Here is a 23,187-nt window from a genome sequence, read left to right on the forward strand (position 1 = left end):
AGAGACAGGTCCCAGACACTCAGGATCGATAACCAGGAAGCCAGGAGACACCTTCCTGCTATCTACTACTGGAGCGCACCTGGAGAGTACCTGGGCAACAAGGTCAGCACACAACAGCCCTCTTTATCACACACACACACCACACCACATACACACACAACTATTGTTCAGTCTTAAGTTTGACAATTGATTCGTTTCTTCCCTCTTCTCCTCATAGCCTTTGCATGCCTTCCCATCCCATTGTCTCTAACTCATTCTATTCCCCTCACTGCATTCTGGGGGAAAGCAATGCTTCGCTCCATGAACTCTGTAATAATATGTTTTTCTCTTACAAACGTCTTCAGGCATGACGATTTACTCTGCTCTCCCTAATGTCAAATAGGCACATCACATCATTATGAGCTTTATATAGGGATCCACAATAGGGAACTAATGTATGTTTGTGTGTGTGTGTGTGTGTGTGTGTGTGTGTGTGTGTGTGTGTGTGTGTGTGTGTGTGTGTGTGTGTGTGTGTGTGTGGCAGTCAAGCAGGATTTCAGTAAAAGGATCAGACACTGAAGCAGAGAATTCTCTCATGCTAACGTGACGCTCAAAGCCCAACACAATTACTCCTGTATGTCCGTGGTGCCATGTTTCATCTCATGAATTATCACCATTGTGACATGCATTAAAAGTGACAGCCTCGTTTCTAATGAAAAAGAGAAATGGTTACATTTCGCTCCAGTTCCTACCAGGGTTTATGACTGCACACGGGTCTCGTTCTTTCGGGCTTTATGTTTGCTTTATGTATCTGGGGGAGGCTTGTTGCTGTTTACTATGTCCTTCCCTCTCCAAATAGAGTTAAAATCAAATCAAATCAAATTTTATTTCTCACATGAGCCGAATACAACAGGTGTAGTAGATCTTACAGTGAAATGCTTAATTACAAGCCCTTAATCAACAATGCAGTTTTAAGAAAATATGAACAACAAAAAAATAAGAGAAGAATAACAAATAAGTAAAGAGCAGCAGTAAATAACAATAGCGGGGCTGTATACAGGGGGTACCGGTACAGAGTCAATGTCAATGTGCTGAGGTAATTGAGGTAATATGTACATGTAGGTAGAGTTATTAAAGTGACTATGCATAGATAATAACAGAGAGCAGCAGCAGCGTTCCAGATGGGGTAGCCATTTGATTAGCTGTTCACGAGTCTTATGGTTTGGGGGTAGAAGCTATTTTTAGGAGCCTTTTGGACCTAGACTTGGCGCTCCAGTACCGCTTGCCGTGCTGTAGCAGAGAGAACAGTCTGTGACTAGGTTGGCTGGAGTCTTTTCATATTTTTAGGACCTTCCTCTGACACCGCCTGGTATAGAGGTCCTGGATGACAGGAAACTTGGCCCTGGTGATGTACTGATACTCTACCTCAGGCGAGAAAAACCTTGAGACTTCCTTCGATATCGTGCACCAGCTGTTGTTCACATATATGCATAGCCACCCGCCCCATGTCTTACCAGAGGCTACTGCTCTGCCCTGCCGACGGAGTTCATAACCCGCCAGCTGTATGTTCTTAATGTTGTCGTTCAGCCACGACTCGGTGAAACATAAGATATTACAGTTTTTAATGTCCCGTTGGTAGGATATACATGCAGGATGGAAGGCAAGGGCAGATTAGCCACTTGTCGTCTGATCCTCGCAAGGCACCCTGATCTTTTCCACAAAACCTCAGTTTCCTTCTCCAGCGAATCACGGGGATCTGGGCCTGGTCGGGAGTCTGTAGTAGTATATCCCTCCCGTCCTACTCATTGAAGAAGAACTCTTCGTCCAGTTTGAGGTGAGCAATCACAGTTCTGGTGTCCAGAATCTCTTTTTGGTCATAAGAGACCGTAGAAGCAATATTATGTACAAAACAAGTTACGAACAACGCGAAAAAACAAACAAAATAACATGGTTGGTTAAGAGCCGATAAGACGGCAGCCCTCCCCTCTGGCGCCATCGTAAACTCACTCAGTTTGTATCATTGTTGAGTAAGAGTTCTTGAGATTCAGGTAAAACAGATCAGATTACCACCACACAAGAATTAGAATGAAGTTAACACAATGTTGTCATGGTTCCTCCTGGCACCAGAGGGTGGTAGAGTCCGACCTAGAGACTTTTATTGGACTCAGGTGTGTCTTATTATTTCATGATTGTGTCTCTGTTAAAAGAGGTGTGTTTTCTGTAGTCTTTTTCAGAAGCTTGAATTGTTTACCGTGTGCGATGCTTTCCTGAGTGACTTTTCGAGACGTAGTGTTTGTTGTTTTTTCAAGTGTACTGTGATCCTGCGGCTACTGTATCTCAGTAAAGTATTATGTTTATCCTTAACCACTGATTCCTTGTCTGGTCTCTTCTCTGCACCTGGGTCCAACCTTACCACGTCACAGCAAGCTTCTGCCACAACATGGACCCAGCAGACATCACCCATATCCTGAATGTGGTAGCCCACCAAGGAGCACTGTTAGGATGACAGCAAGAACAGCTTTCCCAAATCTCCGAGACCCTTCGGGCACTTGCCAAGTTCCTCCAACCATGGCACGCCCCCGACCCAGAAGGAGTCATTGCCCATGTCTCATCGCCCAGTGCTACAGATGTCGTTGTTGTTCATCCTGGGAACCTGCACCGGGAATCCAAGATCCCAGCCCCTGAACGGTATGATGGCCACCCGGGAGGATGCAAGGAGTTCCTCACCCAGTGTTCTCTGGTGTTTCCACTGGCTTCCAGTCGAAGCTCGCATCCGCTACAAGACCATGGTGCTTGCCTATGGAGCTGTGAGGGGAACGGCACCTCTGTACCTTCAGGCTCTGATCAGGCCCTACACCCAAACAAGGGCACTGCGTTCATCCACCTCTGGCCTGCTCGCCTCCCTACCTCTGAGGAAGCACAGTTCCCGCTCAGCCCAGTCAAAACTGTTCGCTGCTCTGGCACCCCAATGGTGGAACAAGCTCCCTCACGACGCCAGGACAGCAGAGTCAATCACCACCTTCCGGAGACACCTGAAACCCCACCTCTTTAAGGAATACCTGGGATAGGATAAAGTAATCCTTCTAACCCCCCCTTAAAAGATTTAGATGCACTATTGTAAAGTGGTTGTTCCACTGGATATTATAAGGTGAATGCACCAATTTGTAAGTCGCTCTGGATAAGAGCGTCTGCTAAATGACTTAAATGTAAATGTAAATGTTTGAGCTACAGTCCTCCTCGTTTCACACCGATCGGGCCATGATCGCCTACATCATCTCTCTACTCTCGGGCAAGGCCCTGGCGTGTGCAACAGTGGTGTGGGAACAGCAGCCACCATCTTGCAGATCCTTGAGTTCCGCACCCTTGCCGCCGAGAGTGGGTGGAATACGGAGGCACTGGTTACCGCTTTCCACCAGGGTCTGTCTAACTCCATCAAAGATGAACTGACCGCTCGGGAACTGGGAGAGGACCTTGAGTCCCTGATTGACAACCGCATCCGGGAATGGGTGAGACAATGCCCTTTTGACACCATTCCAGCATTCCGGTTTCTGAAACACACCAAGCACACCGAGCCCAGTATGGAGGATCCCATGCAGCTGGGTTGCACACGTCTGAGCCCACCAGAGCATGACAGGTGAATGCGCGAAGGCTGCTGCTCGCTAGGACAGGGGGAGACCCTGACGAGCTGTGCAGTTACCTCCCGGCTACCCAATCACTATCTGTTACTACCCGCAACCCTCCACTGGGACAACCGTCAGCACCAGGTTCCAGCTTTTGTGGACTCCGGGGCCGCGGATAATTTCATTGATCAAGACTTTGCCAGAGAGTTACAGATCCCCTGTGTGACATGTCCAATCCCTCTGCAGATTCAAGCCCTCGATGGACGCCCCATTAGCTCCGGTCAGGTGGAATATCAGAACAAGCCCATTCTACTGCAGGTTGGGGTGAAACACTCTGAGACTCTTAGTTTTCTGTTGATCACTGCTCCCGGGTACCTAGGGTACCCCTGGCTAGCGCTACATTACCCACTAGTTTCCTGGTCCATGGGACACCTACTAGACTGGGGTAAGGACTGCCAGACTAAATGTCTAAGGCCCCCACCAAGAGCCTCGCCGTTTCCTCCTGCATCCATTGAAGACCAAGACTTTTCCACTCTCCCTCCCGAATACTTTGACCTCCAGGAGGCTTTCAGTAAGAGGCAGGCCGCCACCCTTCCCCCTCATCGTCCTTATGACTGTGCCATAGAACTCCTACCTGGTACCACCCCTCCCTGGGGTCGTCTGTACTCCCGACCCCAGAAGCAGCAGTCATGGACAATTACATCAGGGAGTCGCTGGAGGCAGGTTTCATTCACCCCTCTACATCCCCTGCTGGTGCAGTCTTCTTCTTCATGGGTAAGAAGGATGGAAGCCTGTATCCCTGCATCGATTACAGAGGGCTGAACCAGATTACAATCAAGAATCATTACCCCCTACCCCTGATGTCCTCCGCATTGGAGTTGGTCCAAGGGGCCCAATTCTTCACCAAACTGGACCTCCTCAACGCTTACAATCTGGTGACAATCAGAGAGGGAGATGAGTGGAAGACTGCCTATAACACCCCTAGTGGCCACTATGAGTATTTAGTCATACCCTTCGGATTATCAAACTCACCAGCAGTCTTTCAAGCATTGGTCAATGACATCCTTAGGGATATGTTGAATCAGTTCGTCTTTGTTTACCTCGACAACATCTTGATCTTCTCCAAGACCCTTCTGGAACACATAATGCACATCCGCCAAGTCCTGAGAAGCCTCCTGCAGAATCAACTATATGTCAAGATAGAGAAGTGTGAGTTCCTCGTATCCAAGGTTTACTTCCTGGGTCACATTATCTCTACCGCAGGCATGTGTACCCCGTAAAGATTGAGGCGGTCGCGACTGGCCCCGTCCCACCTCACTCAAGCAGGTCCAGCTATTCCTCGGGTTTGCCAATTTTTACAGGTGTTTTATACGCAACTTTGGTGCATTTTTACATTTTTTACATTTTTAGTCATTTAGCAGACGCTCTTATCCAGAGCGACTTACAGTAGTGAATGCATACATTTCATTTTTTTCATTCCATACATTTTTTTCTTCGTACTTGGCCCCCGTGGGAATCGAACCCACAACCCTGGCGTTGCAAACACCATGCTCTACCAACTGAGCTACAGGGAAGGCCGGTGCGGTGGCAGCGGTGGCAGCACCTCTCACGGTCCTGACCCGCAAGTCCCAGACCCGTTTTTGCTGGACCCCCAAGGCTGACAGGGCATTCATGGAGCTCAAGGTACATTTCACCTCTGGACCCATCCTCGTTCATCCTGATCCAACTCGTCCCTTTGTGGTGGAGGTGGATTCCTCAGACACCGGAGCAAGGGCGGTCCTTTCACAGCGGAACGAGGAGGACAAGAAACTGAACCCATGTGCCTTTCTCTCCAAGTGGTTCTCACTAGCGAAACGCAACTACGATGTAGTCAACCAGGAGCTCTTGGGAGTTAAGTGGGCTCTTGAGGGGTAGAGACACTGTTTGGAGGGGGCACCTCATCCTTTCGTGATCTGGACGGACCATAAGAATTTGGTCTCCATTCAAGAAGCCAAGAGGTTGAAAGCTCGCAGGCTAGGTGGGCTCTGTTTTTTAACAGGTTTCAATTTCACACTGGCCTATCACCCGGGATCCAAGAATCAGAAGGCAGACGCCCTGATGGAGGATGTGAGATCCTTTGATGTGGCCTGTTCCATCTGTGCCCAAAGCAGGTCTTCACTTCAGCGACTGGCCGAGTTGCTCCAACCTCTGCTCATCCCCAGCCGGCCCTGGTCTCATCTGTCTGTAGACTTTATCACAGGCTTACCTCCATCTCATAGGCTTACCACTATCCTGGTGGTCATCAATCGGTTCTCCAAGGCAGCCCATTTCTTCGCCTTACCCAAGTTGCCTTCAGCGAAGGATGCCGCTGATCTCATGATTATCCATGTCTTTTGACTACACTGACTTCCCCAGGACATTGTCTCAAATCGTGGGCCCCAGTTCCACGCACGGTATTGGAAGGCCTTCTGTTCCCTGTTGGGGCATCGGTGAGTCTCTCCTCGGGGTTCCACCCTCAATCGAATGGGAAAACTAAGTGGGCCAACCAGGAGCTGGAGAAGTTCCTCTACTGCTTGGTCTCCACTCAGGCCAGTAACTGGAGTAAGTTCCTCGTCTGTGCGGAGTCTGCTCATAACACACTACCGAACTCATCCACTGGACTGTCGTGGTTTGAGTGTCATTCCGGGTTCTCCCCCTGTTTCCTAAACAAGAGGCCATCAGCCGAGGCGTTCATTTGACGATGTCGCCGCACCTGGATCAGAGCATGATCCTCCTTGCTCCGCTCCTCTGCCCGACACAAACATCAGACAAACCGCAACGAAGACCACTTCGGCTCCTCCGATCGGGTCAACGGGTGTGGCTTTCCACCCTTGATCTTCCCTTAACAGAGGATTTGCGGAGGCTCGCTCCTCGCTACATAGGACCATTCAAGATGGTCGCATCAACCCGGTCTCCTATCATCTCCAGCTTCCCAGGTCAATGAGGGTCTGTCCATCCTTTCATGTCTCCCATCTCAAGCTGGTAAGGACCAGTCCATTCTCTCCCCCACACCTGCTCCTCTGCCCCCTCAACTTGTGGATGGCTGCCTGACCTACATGGTCCGGCATCTGTTGGAGGCTCGTCGGGTCCGATAGACCCTGTAGTACCTGGTGGACTGGGAGGGCTACGGTCCCAAGGAGAGGGCGTGGGTGCCTGCCCGGGACATCCTGGATCCGGGTCTTTGTTAGAGACGTCAAACAACTACGTGGTGGTCATCATGGCTCTGCGGCTGGAGCCGCTCCTAGAGGGGGGATACTGTCATGGTTCCTTCTGGCACCAAGAGGGCGACAGAGACTGCCCTAGAGACTTTTATTGGACTCAGGTGTGTCTTATTATTTCATGATTGTTTCCCTGTTAGGAGAGGTGTGTTTATGTGGTCCTTTGCAGAAGCTTGAATTGTTTACCGTGTGTGTTCAATTCCTACGTGATTTTTCGAGACTTAGTGTTTGCTGTTTTTTCAAGTGTACTATGATCCTGCGACTACCGTATCTCAGTAAAGTATTATGTTTATCTTTAACCACTGATTCCTCGTCTGGTCGCTTCTCTGCATCTGGGTCCAAACTTACCACGTCACAAATATAGCCCCCATAAAAGGTGCAAGTGTATATTGTCATGGTTCCTCCTGGCACCAGAGGGTGGTAGAGTCCGACCTAGAGACTTTTATTGGACTCAGGTGTGTCTTATTATTTCATGATTGTGTCTCTGTTAAAAGAGGTGTGTTTTCTGTAGTCTTTTTCAGAAGCTTGAATTGTTTACCGTGTGCGATGCTTTCCTGAGTGAGTTTTCGAGACGTAGTGTTTGTTGTTTTTTCAAGTGTACTGTGATCCTGCGGCTACTGTATCTCAGTAAAGTATTATGTTTATCCTTAACCACTGATTCCTTGTCTGGTCTCTTCTCTGCACCTGGGTCCAACCTTACCACGTCACAGCAAGCTTCTGCCACAACATGGACCCAGCAGACATCACCCATATCCTGAATGTGGTAGCCCACCAAGGAGCACTGTTAGGATGACAGCAAGAACAGCTTTCCCAAATCTCCGAGACCCTTCGGGCACTTGCCAAGTTCCTCCAACCATGGCACGCCCCCGACCCAGAAGGAGTCATTGCCCATGTCTCATCGCCCAGTGCTACAGATGTCGTTGTTGTTCATCCTGGGAACCTGCACCGGGAATCCAAGATCCCAGCCCCTGAACGGTACGATGGCCACCCGGGAGGATGCAAGGAGTTCCTCACCCAGTGTTCTCTGGTGTTTCCACTGGCTTCCAGTCGAAGCTCGCATCCGCTACAAGACCATGGTGCTTGCCTATGGAGCTGTGAGGGGAACGGCACCTCTGTACCTTCAGGCTCTGATCAGGCCCTACACCCAAACAAGGGCACTGCGTTCATCCACCTCTGGCCTGCTCGCCTCCCTACCTCTGAGGAAGCACAGTTCCCGCTCAGCCCAGTCAAAACTGTTCGCTGCTCTGGCACCCCAATGGTGGAACAAGCTCCCTCACGACGCCAGGACAGCAGAGTCAATCACCACCTTCCGGAGACACCTGAAACCCCACCTCTTTAAGGAATACCTGGGATAGGATAAAGTAATCCTTCTAACCCCCCCTTAAAAGATTTAGATGCACTATTGTAAAGTGGTTGTTCCACTGGATATTATAAGGTGAATGCACCAATTTGTAAGTCGCTCTGGATAAGAGCGTCTGCTAAATGACTTAAATGTAAATGTAAATGTTTGAGCTACAGTCCTCCTCGTTTCACACCGATCGGGCCATGATCGCCTACATCATCTCTCTACTCTCGGGCAAGGCCCTGGCGTGTGCAACAGTGGTGTGGGAACAGCAGCCACCATCTTGCAGATCCTTGAGTTCCGCACCCTTGCCGCCGAGAGTGGGTGGAATACGGAGGCACTGGTTACCGCTTTCCACCAGGGTCTGTCTAACTCCATCAAAGATGAACTGACCGCTCGGGAACTGGGAGAGGACCTTGAGTCCCTGATTGACAACCGCATCCGGGAATGGGTGAGACAATGCCCTTTTGACACCATTCCAGCATTCCGGTTTCTGAAACACACCAAGCACACCGAGCCCAGTATGGAGGATCCCATGCAGCTGGGTTGCACACGTCTGAGCCCACCAGAGCATGACAGGTGAATGCGCGAAGGCTGCTGCTCGCTAGGACAGGGGGAGACCCTGACGAGCTGTGCAGTTACCTCCCGGCTACCCAATCACTATCTGTTACTACCCGCAACCCTCCACTGGGACAACCGTCAGCACCAGGTTCCAGCTTTTGTGGACTCCGGGGCCGCGGATAATTTCATTGATCAAGACTTTGCCAGAGAGTTACAGATCCCCTGTGTGACATGTCCAATCCCTCTGCAGATTCAAGCCCTCGATGGACGCCCCATTAGCTCCGGTCAGGTGGAATATCAGAACAAGCCCATTCTACTGCAGGTTGGGGTGAAACACTCTGAGACTCTTAGTTTTCTGTTGATCACTGCTCCCGGGTACCTAGGGTACCCCTGGCTAGCGCTACATTACCCACTAGTTTCCTGGTCCATGGGACACCTACTAGACTGGGGTAAGGACTGCCAGACTAAATGTCTAAGGCCCCCACCAAGAGCCTCGCCGTTTCCTCCTGCATCCATTGAAGACCAAGACTTTTCCACTCTCCCTCCCGAATACTTTGACCTCCAGGAGGCTTTCAGTAAGAGGCAGGCCGCCACCCTTCCCCTCATCGTCCTTATGACTGTGCCATAGAACTCCTACCTGGTACCACCCCTCCCTGGGGTCGTCTGTACTCCCGACCCCAGAAGCAGCAGTCATGGACAATTACATCAGGGGAGTCGCTGGAGGCAGGTTTCATTCACCCCTCTACATCCCCTGCTGGTGCAGTCTTCTTCTTCATGGGTAAGAAGGATGGAAGCCTGTATCCCTGCATCGATTACAGAGGGCTGAACCAGATTACAATCAAGAATCATTACCCCCTACCCCTGATGTCCTCCGCATTGGAGTTGGTCCAAGGGGCCCAATTCTTCACCAAACTGGACCTCCTCAACGCTTACAATCTGGTGACAATCAGAGAGGGAGATGAGTGGAAGACTGCCTATAACACCCCTAGTGGCCACTATGAGTATTTAGTCATACCCTTCGGATTATCAAACTCACCAGCAGTCTTTCAAGCATTGGTCAATGACATCCTTAGGGATATGTTGAATCAGTTCGTCTTTGTTTACCTCGACAACATCTTGATCTTCTCCAAGACCCTTCTGGAACACATAATGCACATCCGCCAAGTCCTGAGAAGCCTCCTGCAGAATCAACTATATGTCAAGATAGAGAAGTGTGAGTTCCTCGTATCCAAGGTTTACTTCCTGGGTCACATTATCTCTACCGCAGGCATGTGTACCCCGTAAAGATTGAGGCGGTCGCGACTGGCCCCGTCCCACCTCACTCAAGCAGGTCCAGCTATTCCTCGGGTTTGCCAATTTTTACAGGTGTTTTATACGCAACTTTGGTGCATTTTTACATTTTTTACATTTTTAGTCATTTAGCAGACGCTCTTATCCAGAGCGACTTACAGTAGTGAATGCATACATTTCATTTTTTTCATTCCATACATTTTTTTTCTTCGTACTTGGCCCCCCGTGGGAATCGAACCCACAACCCTGGCGTTGCAAACACCATGCTCTACCAACTGAGCTACAGGGAAGGCCGGTGCGGTGGCAGCGGTGGCAGCACCTCTCACGGTCCTGACCCGCAAGTCCCAGACCCGTTTTTGCTGGACCCCCAAGGCTGACAGGGCATTCATGGAGCTCAAGGTACATTTCACCTCTGGACCCATCCTCGTTCATCCTGATCCAACTCGTCCCTTTGTGGTGGAGGTGGATTCCTCAGACACCGGAGCAAGGGCGGTCCTTTCACAGCGGAACGAGGAGGACAAGAAACTGAACCCATGTGCCTTTCTCTCCAAGTGGTTCTCACTAGCGAAACGCAACTACGATGTAGTCAACCAGGAGCTCTTGGGAGTTAAGTGGGCTCTTGAGGGGTAGAGACACTGTTTGGAGGGGGCACCTCATCCTTTCGTGATCTGGACGGACCATAAGAATTTGGTCTCCATTCAAGAAGCCAAGAGGTTGAAAGCTCGCAGGCTAGGTGGGCTCTGTTTTTTAACAGGTTTCAATTTCACACTGGCCTATCACCCGGGATCCAAGAATCAGAAGGCAGACGCCCTGATGGAGGATGTGAGATCCTTTGATGTGGCCTGTTCCATCTGTGCCCAAAGCAGGTCTTCACTTCAGCGACTGGCCGAGTTGCTCCAACCTCTGCTCATCCCCAGCCGGCCCTGGTCTCATCTGTCTGTAAACTTTATCACAGGCTTACCTCCATCTCATAGGCTTACCACTATCCTGGTGGTCATCAATCGGTTCTCCAAGGCAGCCCATTTCTTCGCCTTACCCAAGTTGCCTTCAGCGAAGGATGCCGCTGATCTCATGATTATCCATGTCTTTTGACTACACTGACTTCCCCAGGACATTGTCTCAAATCGTGGGCCCCAGTTCCACGCACGGTATTGGAAGGCCTTCTGTTCCCTGTTGGGGGCATCGGTGAGTCTCTCCTCGGGGTTCCACCCTCAATCGAATGGGAAAACTAAGTGGGCCAACCAGGAGCTGGAGAAGTTCCTCTACTGCTTGGTCTCCACTCAGGCCAGTAACTGGAGTAAGTTCCTCGTCTGTGCGGAGTCTGCTCATAACACACTACCGAACTCATCCACTGGACTGTCGTGGTTTGAGTGTCATTCCGGGTTCTCCCCCCCTGTTTCCTAAACAAGAGGCCATCAGCCGAGGCGTTCATTTGACGATGTCGCCGCACCTGGATCAGAGCATGATCCTCCTTGCTCCGCTCCTCTGCCCGACACCAACATCAGACAAACCGGCAACGAAGACCACTTCGGCTCCTCCGATCGGGTCAACGGGTGTGGCTTTCCACCCTTGATCTTCCCTTAACAGAGGATTTGCGGAGGCTCGCTCCTCGCTACATAGGACCATTCAAGATGGTCGCATCAACCCGGTCTCCTATCATCTCCAGCTTCCCAGGTCAATGAGGGTCTGTCCATCCTTTCATGTCTCCCATCTCAAGCTGGTAAGGACCAGTCCATTCTCTCCCCCCACACCTGCTCCTCTGCCCCCTCAACTTGTGGATGGCTGCCTGACCTACATGGTCCGGCATCTGTTGGAGGCTCGTCGGGTCCGATAGACCCTGTAGTACCTGGTGGACTGGGAGGGCTACGGTCCCAAGGAGAGGGCGTGGGTGCCTGCCCGGGACATCCTGGATCCGGGTCTTTGTTAGAGACGTCAAACAACTACGTGGTGGTCGTCATGGCTCTGCGGCTGGAGCCGCTCCTAGAGGGGGGATACTGTCATGGTTCCTTCTGGCACCAGAGGGCGACAGAGACTGCCCTAGAGACTTTTATTGGACTCAGGTGTGTCTTATTATTTCATGATTGTTTCCCTGTTAGGAGAGGTGTGTTTATGTGGTCCTTTGCAGAAGCTTGAATTGTTTACCGTGTGTGTTCAATTCCTACGTGATTTTTCGAGACTTTTGTGTTTGCTGTTTTTTCAAGTGTACTATGATCCTGCGACTACCGTATCTCAGTAAAGTATTATGTTTATCTTTAACCACTGATTCCTCGTCTGGTCGCTTCTCTGCATCTGGGTCCAAACTTACCACGTCACAAATATAGCCCCCATAAAAAAATGTGTACAGCTGTATATTCACTTGTTTGACATATCAGTGAAAAAAAATCTTAATTGCGGCCTATTCCTTTAACTTCTAGAACTGATTCTTGACCACGTATATCCTGCTTCTCCATTTAACAGGGGATGTGGTGACAGATTTACAGGAGATAATAAAACCCATAAACCTGCAAACAAATCTCAAATTAACTTTCTTAGACAGAAATCTCCACGTGTTGATTGACTATTGCCCTTGTGCCGAGGGCTGCCTCCTTGCCTTCCCTGGCCAAGCAAAGTGAAAGGAATAGCACCAATTACTGCGGCTGCCTCTTCACTGAGTTGTGACCTATCATGGGTAATAGACTATTATGATGATAAATGAACCCATCTCGGTAGCGCTTGCCTGAGTACACACTTCAGCACTTTCTCCCAGTGAGGAGCGGGGGCCATTACCCCTCGCCTTCAGATTGACAAGGCCGACGGAGCGCCGAGTGCCCAAGAGAATATGCATGGGTGGGTGCCAATGATTGTTTTACCCATATGAATGTATTTATTTACTGTGTGTGTATTTATGTGTGGCTTCATTTGTGGGCTGGGCCCCCTGTACGAGGTGGTCTTCACTGGGGACCTATAGACTAGAGACTGAGCGCCACATCTAGGATTCTAACAGAGCTCTGAGTAGACACTGTTATACTGTGCTCCTCTGTCCCACTTGACAGTAGAGAGGAGGATATTCAGCCATTTCTAGCCTGTCCCAGACTGCAGCTCCAGACTGCATGCTGTGGCTAACACACCGTGATCGTCCCTCTAGTCCCTCTATTCCCTCCACACTGCAGGGGCAGAGGCTGCAGGGCACAAACGGCCCCATTTCCAGGCTCTGCCACTTAAATGTCTGATGAACTGCAACAAGGAAGCCTCCAAAGCTGCCTGCTCATTCAGCAGATACTGGAGCTTTTTTCATAAGTGGATCGTCTTTTGTTTGTTGGTTTGTTTGTTTTAAAGAAGTTTTTTTTTAGAACAGAACTCTATAAATGTGTGGGTTGCTTAGAAACAAGATGTGTGCTTGCTTATACAGTACTTGCCAATTATTGTAATGATACTCCAACTGTTTTAGTAAATTGCTTAGTTCTTCTGATCTACATCTACCCCAAATACTTTAGAAAAACATGGCGGAAATGTTTCCATAAAGCACAGTAACCCAAACAAATGGTATTGGTTACAGATGGACAAACAAGTAGGGAAATTCTTGTAGCTTTTGAGTCAGCAAATAGTCTCCGCCCCAGATCTTTTCACTTTGGACTGTCTCATTGGGGCCAGTTAAAGTGTTCCCCAGATGCCCGTGTTTCCAAGCCCTAGTTTTGGACCATCACCCACTATGCACAAACAAAACAGGACCCCATATTGGAGGCAGTCAGAGGATCTGAGCAGAGCCCCCTCTTTGCATTCCTGTGGGTGGCCGGTGGGAAAACACACATTGATGCCTCCTGGATATTAATGTCAACAGAGCCAGAGCTCGTAATGGGGGAACAGATGTCAGGATCTATTGGTTCCCGGGGTCACGGTGCGACTCTTCCCGGGGTCACGGTGCGATTCTTGTTTTCAGAAGCCCAGCGGAAGGTTGGATGGTCTGTTGTTCATTTCCTGAAAGATGGACCCTGATTACCCCCTCCTCTGTTTTTGTCTCTCCCGCTCTCTCTCTCCATCTTTGTCTGGGCATATTTGGTGTGGGATGGCTGGCAACTCTGGCTCTCTGTCTCTGTTCTAACACGGCCTCCCCTGTGATGTATAAAAGTGGATCCGAACCCAAAGTCCTCTCTTCGCAGTGCTCTCTTTATTTGTCCTGTAACTCAATCTGTCCTCGTGTAGCAAAATACACTTTATTATGGTTGTTCAGAATCAGCCACTGTGCTCCAGTAGGATTGTGAGATATACGATTGTATCTTAGGAGCTCTTGTTATGTATCCCAGACAAAAAGATCCTACTGCGACATGGATGGTTTATTGATGTGAGTCTCCTGTTGTGTGTTTCTGACGCTATTTACAGGAGGATTAGAACTTTGCCACGAGTGGTGTGCTGACGCATGCTGTTGCTCCTTAACAAAAGGTTTGATTTCCCCTGCTCCTCCCACCCACAATGCACTTTACCAGACCAGCCCCTTTGTTCCACAGAGGGTGAAGTGTTCTCAATGTGAATTGGATTTATGTGAGGAAAGACTTTGTCATGATATTATAATAGGACCTGCACCCTGTACAGGACTCACTTTAGCCCTTGTTTATAGAAACAAATAAGGCTTTATCTCAACCCTTCTCCAGAACCCCATGCTTAGGTACAATAGTAACATTTTATATCTATGTTGGTTGTCTGCCTAGCTATGCATGAATTATATCCTAAATGGAAAGACATCAGCGATGCCAAAACCAATGGTTTGACAACACTAATGAATAGATATTGTGCTTTGGTGCTGCTGTAGTGAGCTCTGGGTCTGGTGTATGTAGCTCCCTGCTGTGGCTGGTCTTCTAGCCAGGGTGTTGATGGTGATTTTATTTATTTATTTATTTAACTAGGCAAGTCAGTTAAGAACAAATTATTTACAATGACGGCGTACCCCGGTCAAACCCTAACCTGGGCCAATTGTGCGCCGCCCTATGGGACTCCCAATCACGACCAGTTGTCTGTAGTGACGCCTCTAGCACTGAGATGCAGTGCCTTAGGCCGCTGCGCCACTCGGGAGCCCCATAGGGGCTTGAAAGGCCTTCAGTTTCCCTGACCAGATGATCTAACCAGGAACAACACTGGTCCCTAGTTATATCCTATACAGGTCTCTTGGTCAGGGAAAACTCAGGGCCCCTCTGATAAGTGCTGAGAGGGAAGTGGTTTGCCCTCCAGGTCCAGTCTAGTCTTAGGTTCTCCCAGGTCAGATAACGGCAGGGCCTTTCATTCAACACAGCAAAGCCCCGAGAGCTCTCAGCAGGGGGCCAGGAGAGGAAAAGAGAGCAGCTCAATAACACCAAGATAAGAGGGGCCCCTTTCTAGCAGGAAAAACACAACACACATCTCTGCTTTGTTTGGAGAGCTGGAGCCAGAGGAGAGAAGAAGAAGCAGAAAGAAAGAAAAACAAAGATACACAAATACAAAGGAGGTTAGGCTGTCCTGGATCCGAGAATGTGTGCTCAACTGTACAGACAAGACGCCCTACATTTTAGGAATGCAGTCATCATTGGAACAAAACACACTTGTGGCTGTGGCAAAGTAGGCATCCTAATCTTCAAGAGCACAGTGCCTGTAACTGTGTCCATCTTTAAGGATCTTTGTTTAAAAGCTGATTGTAATGCATCTGTCTAGTACAGCCTCGTCAGTATTACTGCCTGGCATGGGTAGTGTGTCCTGCTATAAAACCTGTCCCTTAACGATCATTACACACAGCTCGTAATGTCACTGAAGAGGAGTGGAGATTTGTTGTTGGTGTTGGGTCATTTCACACTTCACTGGGTTTTAAAGGGGACTCTAGATCATTTTAGCTAAGTATTATATCCAAGCTAAGTAATAATGCAATAACTCCTATAACCCTCACTATGCATGCAGACGTAATCTCGGTCCTTGTCTTTACATGCTATTAAACTGTAAAAGTGCATTTGATGGTGGTAAGACTTTCTGTTCTATGCAGTGCAAGTTATCATATACAGTCGCTATACACATACAGTTGAAGTCGGAAGTTTACATGCACTGAGGTTGGAGTCATTAAAACTCGTTTTTCAACCACGCCACAAATTTCTTGTTAACAAAATATAGTTTTGGCAAGTCGGTTAGGACATCTACTTTGTGCATGACACAAGTCATTTTTCCAACAATTGTTTACAGACAGATTATTTCACTTATAATTCACTGTATCACAATTCCAGTGGGTCAGAAGTTTACATACACTAAGTTGACTGTGCCTTTAAACAGCTTGGAAAATTCCAGAAAATTATGTAATGGCTTTAGATGCTTCTGATAGGCTAATTGACAACATTTGAGTCAATTGGAGGTGTACCTGTGGATGTATTTCATGGCTTACCTTCAAACTCAGTGCCTCTTTGCATGGCATCATAGGAAAATCTAAAGAAATCAGCCAAGACCTCAGAAGTTTTTTGTTGTTGACCTACACAAGTCTGGTTCATCCTTGGGAGCAGTTTCCGAACGCCTGAAGCTACCACATTCATCTGTACAAACAATAGTACGCAAGTATAAACACCATGGGACCATGCAGCCATCATACCGCTCAGGAAGGAGACGCATTCTGTCGCCTAGAGATGAACGTACTTTGGTGCGAAAGTGCAAATCAATCCCAGAACAACAGTAAAGGACCTTGTGACGATGCTGGAGGAAACAGGTACAAAAGTATCTATATCCACAGTAAAACGAGTCCTATATCGACATAACCTGAAAGGCCGCTCAGCAAGGAAGAAGCCACTGCTCCAAAACCACCATAAAAAGCCAGACTACGGTTTGCAACTGCACATGGGGACGAAGATCGTACTTTTTGGAGACATGTCCTCTGGTCTGACGAAACAAAAATAGAACTGTTTGGCCATAATGACCATCGTTATGTTTGAAGGAGAAAGGGGGAGGCTTGCAAGCCAAAGAACACCATCCCAACTGTGAAGCACGGGGGTGGCAGCATCGTGTTGTGGGGGTGCTTTGCTGCAGGAGGGACTGGTGCACTTCACAAAATAAATGGCATCATGAGGAAGGAAAATTAGGTGGATATAGTGAAACATCATCTCAAGACATCAGTCAGGAAGTTAAAGCTTGGTCGCAAATGGGTCTTCTAAATGGACAATGACCCCAAGCACCTTTGGCAGCCATTACAGCTGTGAATAATTTGGAATAAGATTCTACAAACTGCACAACTATTACGACAACATACAATTTATCCATTGTTTCTGTCAAAACTGCTCAAGCTCATAAAATTTGGTTGGGAATCATTGATGGACAGCAATATTCAATCCCTTTTTCTGATTTTCAAGCAAATTTAAACAGGACTGAGACTGGACCATTCAGGAAGGCTCAATACCTTTGGGAAGCCATTCTGGTGTGTCTTTGGCATTACATTTTGTGTAATTGTCTAGCTGAGAAATACAACTTTATCCCAGGGTTAGGTTTGCAGAAGTCTAAGGAGGGTTTTCCTCTAACTTTTTACATGGGCTTTTCTCATTTCAGATTTATTTTCATCCTTTCAGTCCCTGCCAATGACAAGCATACCCATAACAGGATTCTGCCACCACAATACTGGAAAATAAAGAGAGTTTTACTCTGTGTTTAGTTGTATTGGATTTGACCCAAACCAGTCGTTTTTAATTTAGGCCAAAATGTTAATTTATATGCCATGTCGTCTTGCAGTATTACTTAACAGCCTTGTTGCAAACAGAATGGATGTTTTGGAATGGATTTTTTAACACAGGCTTTTTTATTTTCACTTTGTCATGCAGGCCAGTAATATGGACTGAATGCAATGTTATTGATCCCTTTGTATTTTTAAGTATTGTGTTGGCAGCAGGATGTTATTGGTATGCTTGTCATTGACAAGGACTGGGGAGATTGTCAGGATGAAAATAAATCTGAAAGGAGCAAACCTCAGGTAAAAAGTTAGAGGAAAACCCTCCTTAGACTTCTGCAACCTAATTTCTGGGATATGACTAAGTAGTTAATCTGGGTGATTTTTCCACAAATAGACAGGTATTTTCCTTTCCATGGTAGCAAGATCGTATCTATTCTTTCGGGATATGAATACCAAGTATGTCCACTTCACCATCAGACCATTTTATTGGTAAAATACACAGTAATGTAACATTTGTATTTTTTGTGATACAATACGTAATATCATAATCATTATCATAATTTGGTTGTAATCCAGAGACATTAGAACATTATCTAGATCCTCTATGAGGCTGTGGAGGGATCAAAGTTGTGGATTTAAAAGAAAACATGAATCATCAGTGTACAATGACACTTTTGTTTTTAAGCCCTGGATTTCTAGCCCTTTGATAATATTGTTGGATATGATTTTTATAGCTAACATTTCAATGGCCATAATAAGTAGATATGCAGATAGTTGACAACCTTGTTTTACTCCACTTGACAGTATAATACTTTCTGAGAAGTAGCCATTATTTACTATTTTACACCTAGGGTTACTATACATAACTTTAACCCATTTTATAAGAGATTCTCCAAAATTGAAATATTCCAGGCATTTATACAGCATATAAATTCCAGTCGGCTATGAATACCAGGTCTGGTTTCTTGGATTTTTCGTTGTGTTCTATTGTTTCCAGTACTTGTTTAATATTATCTCAAATTATCGTCCATGTAAAAAACCTGTCTGATTAGGATGAATAATATCTGACAATAACTTTTTTATCCTATGAGCTATTTATTTGCTAGAATTTTTGCATCACAACACTATATGTTGCCCTAAGAGTTGTGGAAAGTTGGTATAATCTTATTCAAAATGATTCACAGCTGTAATTGCTGCCAAAGGTTCTTCCACCAAGTATTACCTCTGGGGTGTGAAGAAATACGCAATCAAGACATCTTTGTTTTCTATCTTTAATTTATTCAGAAAATGTTCTGTAATACTTTTTTTCACTTTGAAAATGTGGAGCAGGTTGTGTAGATCAGTAGAAAAAAATATGATTTATTTTACGGCGACAAAATTTGAAAACTCTGCAAGAGGTGTGTAAACTTTCACTGTGGACAGTAAATAAAATGTTGACTTCTGTTTGTTTACAGCTCCCAGCCTATGGAGGAAGTCTTGTCTATACAGTCTCGTATGATGCAGGGGAGAAAGACCAGGACATTAGGGTTAACTCTTCTCCTAATGTCATAATAGAGGTAAGTGCTAATAGCCTCATTATGGACACTATGCGATCACACGTGTTAAGTTAGGTGCCAACACAAACTCCTTCATAGAGCAAGTGCTCCCATAGAGAATGTTGTTCCAAGTCATGTTCAACCTGATTGGCCTAGACTGATCATGTGACATGTCCCTTTTCAGTTTCAAAGATCCTTTCAGCATTTTTTGAAGTTCACTCCAGACATGTCTGCATGCTATGTCTGGTTTCATTTAAAAAGTGGTTTGGCGCAAAGCAATGTGTTGTGGATAATCTGTGTGTGTGCATGTCTGTGTGTGTGTGTGTGTGTGTGTGTGTGTGTGTGTGTGTGTGTGTGTGTGTGTGTGTGTGTGTGTGTGTGTGTGTCTGTGTGTGTGCCTATGCGTGCGTGTGGGCTCATAGTGTTTGACAGCATCTGGCTGTCATTAGCTGATCCTCCAAAAATGAACTCAGCTTAGTAGTACTACAGTCTTTTGTGTCCCATATGCGTTGTTTTACACATTCCTGCTGGTCCCCATGGCAGAGCTCTATCTATCTTTCTCACAGAGGGTATCTTTAAAAAATAATAATTATGAGGATAGATCAGCTATGAAACTAGGAGACAGTTTAGTCTATAAAATAACATTAGTTGCACATTTCTGATCCCCTTTATATTTATTTCCCAACACCACCCCTGGTTGGAGGACCAAGGGGAAACATAAAAATTCCATATATATACAGTACCAGTAAAACGTTTGGACACACCTACTCATTCCAGGAGTTTTCTTTAGTTTTATTATTTTCTACGTTGTAGAATAATAGTGAAGACATCAACACTTTGAAGTAACACATATGGAATCATGTAGTAACCAAAAAAGTGTTAAAGAAATCAAAATATAAATTAATACAAATAACATCAAAGTAGCCACCCTTTGCCTTGATGACAGCTTTGCACACTCTTGCCATTCTCTCAACCAGCTTCATGAGGTAGTCACCTGGAATGCATTTCAATTGACAGGTGTGCCCTGTTAATAGTTCATTTGTGGAATTTCTTTCCTTCTTAATGCGTTTGAGCCAATCAGTTGTGTTGTGACAAGGTAGGGGCGGTATAGAGAAGATAGTCCTATTTGGTAAAAACCCAAGTCTATATTATGGCAAGAACAGCTCAAATAAGCAAAGAGAAACATCATTACTTTAAGACATGAAGGTCAGTCAATCCAGAAGATTTCAAGAACTTTGAAAGTGCAAGTGCAGTCGCAAAAACCATCAAGCGCTATGATGAAACTGGCTCTCATGAGGACCACCAGAGGATAAGTTCATTAGAGTTAATCGCACCTCCGAAATTGCAGCCCAAATAAATGCTTCACTGAGTTCAAGTAGCAGACACATCTCAACATCAACTGTTCAGAGGAGACTGCATGAATCTGGCCTTCATGGTTGAATTGCTGCAAAAAAACACTACTAAAGGACACCAATAATAAGAAGAGACTTGCTTAGCCCAAGAAACACGAGAAATGGACATGGAAATCTGTCCTTTGGTCTGATGAGTCCAAATTTGAGATGTTTGGTTCCAACCGCGGTGTCTTTGTGAGACGCAGAGTAGGTGAACGGATGATCTCTGCATGTGTGGTTCCCACCATGAAGCATGGAGGAGGAGGTGTGATGGTGTGGGGGTGCTTTGCTGGTGCCACTGTCAGTGACTTATTTAGAATTCAAGGCACACTTAACCAGCATGGCTACCACAGCATTCTGCAGTGATATGCCATCCCATCTGGTTTGCGCGTCATGGGACTATCATTTGTTTTTCAGCAGGACAATGACCCAAAACACACCTCCAGGCTGTGTAAGGCCTATTTGACCAAGAATGAGAGTGATGGAATGCTGCATCAGATGACCTGGCCTCCACAATCACCCGACCTCAACCCAATTGAGATGGTTTGGGATGAGTTGGACCGCAGAGTGAAAAGCAGCCAACAAGTGCTCAGCATATGTGGGAACTCATTCTACTGTTGGAAAAGCATTCCTCATGAAGCTGGTTGAGAGAATGGCAAGCGTGTGCAAAGATGTCGTCAAGACAAAAGGTGACTACTTTGAAGAATCTAAAATCTAAAATCTATTATAATGTGTTTAACACTTTTTTTGGTTACTGCATGATTCCATATGTGTTATTTCATAGTTTAGATGTAGAAAATAGCAAAAATGAAGAAAAACCCTTGAATGAGTAGGTGTGTCCAAACTATTACTGGTACTGGTACTGTAATACAGTATAGCCTTCTCCAATTTGTACTGGACTCCAAGTGCATCGTCAAATCAACCAATCCATCTAATATTAATTCCACCGCTCAGATGTCCAAAGACTACCCATCCTTCCCAGTACACCAGCATTTACTATTTCCTTTGAAATATACTGCTCAAAAAAATAAAGGGAACACTTAAACAACACATCCTAGATCTGAATGAAAGAAATAATCTTATTAAATACTTTTTTCTTTACATAGTTGAATGTGCTGACAACAAAATCACACAAAAATAATCAATGGAAATCCAATTTATCAACCCATGGAGGTCTGGATTTGGAAAACCACACTACAGGCTGATCCAACTTTGATGTAATGCCGTAAAACAAGTCAAAATGAGGCTCAGTAGTGTGTGTGGCCTCCACGTGCCTGTATGACCTCCCTACAACGCCTGGGCATGCTCCTGATGAGGTGGCGGATGGTCTCCTGAGGGATCTCCTCCCAGACCTGGACTAAAGCATCCGCCAACTCCTGGACAGTCTGTGGTGCAACGTGGCGTTGGTGGATGGAGCGAGACATGATGTCCCAGATGTGCTCGATTGGATTCAGGTCTGGGGAACGGGCGGGCCAGTCCATAGCATCAATGCCTTCCTCTTGCAGGAACTGCTGACACATTCCAGCCACATGAGGTCTAGCATTGTCTTGCATTAGCAGGAACCCAGGGCCAACCGCACCAGCATATGGTCTCACAAGGGGTCTGAGGATCTCATCTTGGTACCTAATGGCAGTCAGGCTACCTCTGGCGAGCACATGGAGGGCTGTGCGGCCCCCCAAAGAAATGCACCCCACACCGTGACTGACCCACCGCCAAACCGGTCATGCTGGAGGATGTTGCAGGCAGCAGAACGTTCTCCACGGCGTCTCCAGACTCTGTCACGTCTGTCACGTGCTCAGTGTGAACCTGCTTTCATCTGTGAAGAGCACAGGGCGCCAGTGGCGAATTTGCCAATGTTGGTGTTCTGTGGCAAATGCCAAACGTCCTGCACGGTGTTGGGCTGTAAGCACAACCCCCACCTGTGGACGTCGGGCCCTCATACCACCCTCATGGAGTCTGTTTCTGACTGTTTGAGCAGACACATGCACATTTGTGGCCTGCTGGAGGTCATTTTGCAGGGCTCTGGCAGTGCTTCTCCTGCTCCTCCTTGCACAAAGGCGGAGGTAGCGGTCCTGCTGCTGGGTTGTTGCCCTCCTACGGCCTCCTCCACGTCTCCTGATGTACTGGCCTGTCTCCTGGTAGCGCCTCCATGCTCTGGACACTACGCTGACAGACACAGCAAACCTTCTTGGCACAGCTCGCATTGATGTGCCATCCTGGATGAGCTGCACTACCTGAGCCACTTGTGTGGGTTGTAGACTCCGTGTCATGCTACCACTAGAGTGAAAGCACCGCCAGCATTCAAAAGTGACCAAAACATCAGCCAGGAAGCATAGGAACTGAGAAGTGGTCTGTGGTCCCAACCTGCAGAACCACTCCTTTATTGGGGGTGTCTTGCTAATTGCCTATAATTTCCACCTGTTGTCTATTCCATTTGCACAACAGCATGTGAAATTTATTGTCAATCAGTGTTGCTTCCTAAGTGGACAGTTTGATTTCACAGAAGTGTGATTGACTTGGAGTTACATTGTGTTGTTTAAGTGTTCCCTTTATTTTTTGGAGCAGTGTACATTATTCTATTTTAGTGTGATGTCTCAAAAGGG

At 46.9% G+C, this 23,187-nt stretch overlaps 1 protein-coding gene and 1 non-coding gene across 2 annotated transcripts in view; one reads left to right on the forward strand and one right to left on the reverse strand.

The window, feature by feature from the left end:
* lama2 (laminin, alpha 2) overlaps positions 1-23,187 on the forward strand; it is a 149,393-nt gene that overhangs the window by 43,023 nt on the left and 83,183 nt on the right. The window contains 2 exon segments of the mRNA XM_014205066.2: positions 1-102; positions 19,113-19,214. The exon segment at positions 1-102 is cut by the window's left edge and continues 75 nt beyond it. Of these exon segments, the coding sequence (XP_014060541.2) occupies positions 1-102; positions 19,113-19,214 (204 nt within the window).
* On the reverse strand, positions 5,101-5,177 carry trnaa-ugc (transfer RNA alanine (anticodon UGC)). Its single transcript has one exon. It is a non-coding gene; the product is annotated as a tRNA-Ala (tRNA).

This window comes from Salmo salar, chromosome ssa06 (assembly GCF_905237065.1).
Source record: "Salmo salar chromosome ssa06, Ssal_v3.1, whole genome shotgun sequence".
NCBI lineage: Eukaryota > Metazoa > Chordata > Actinopteri > Salmoniformes > Salmonidae > Salmo > Salmo salar.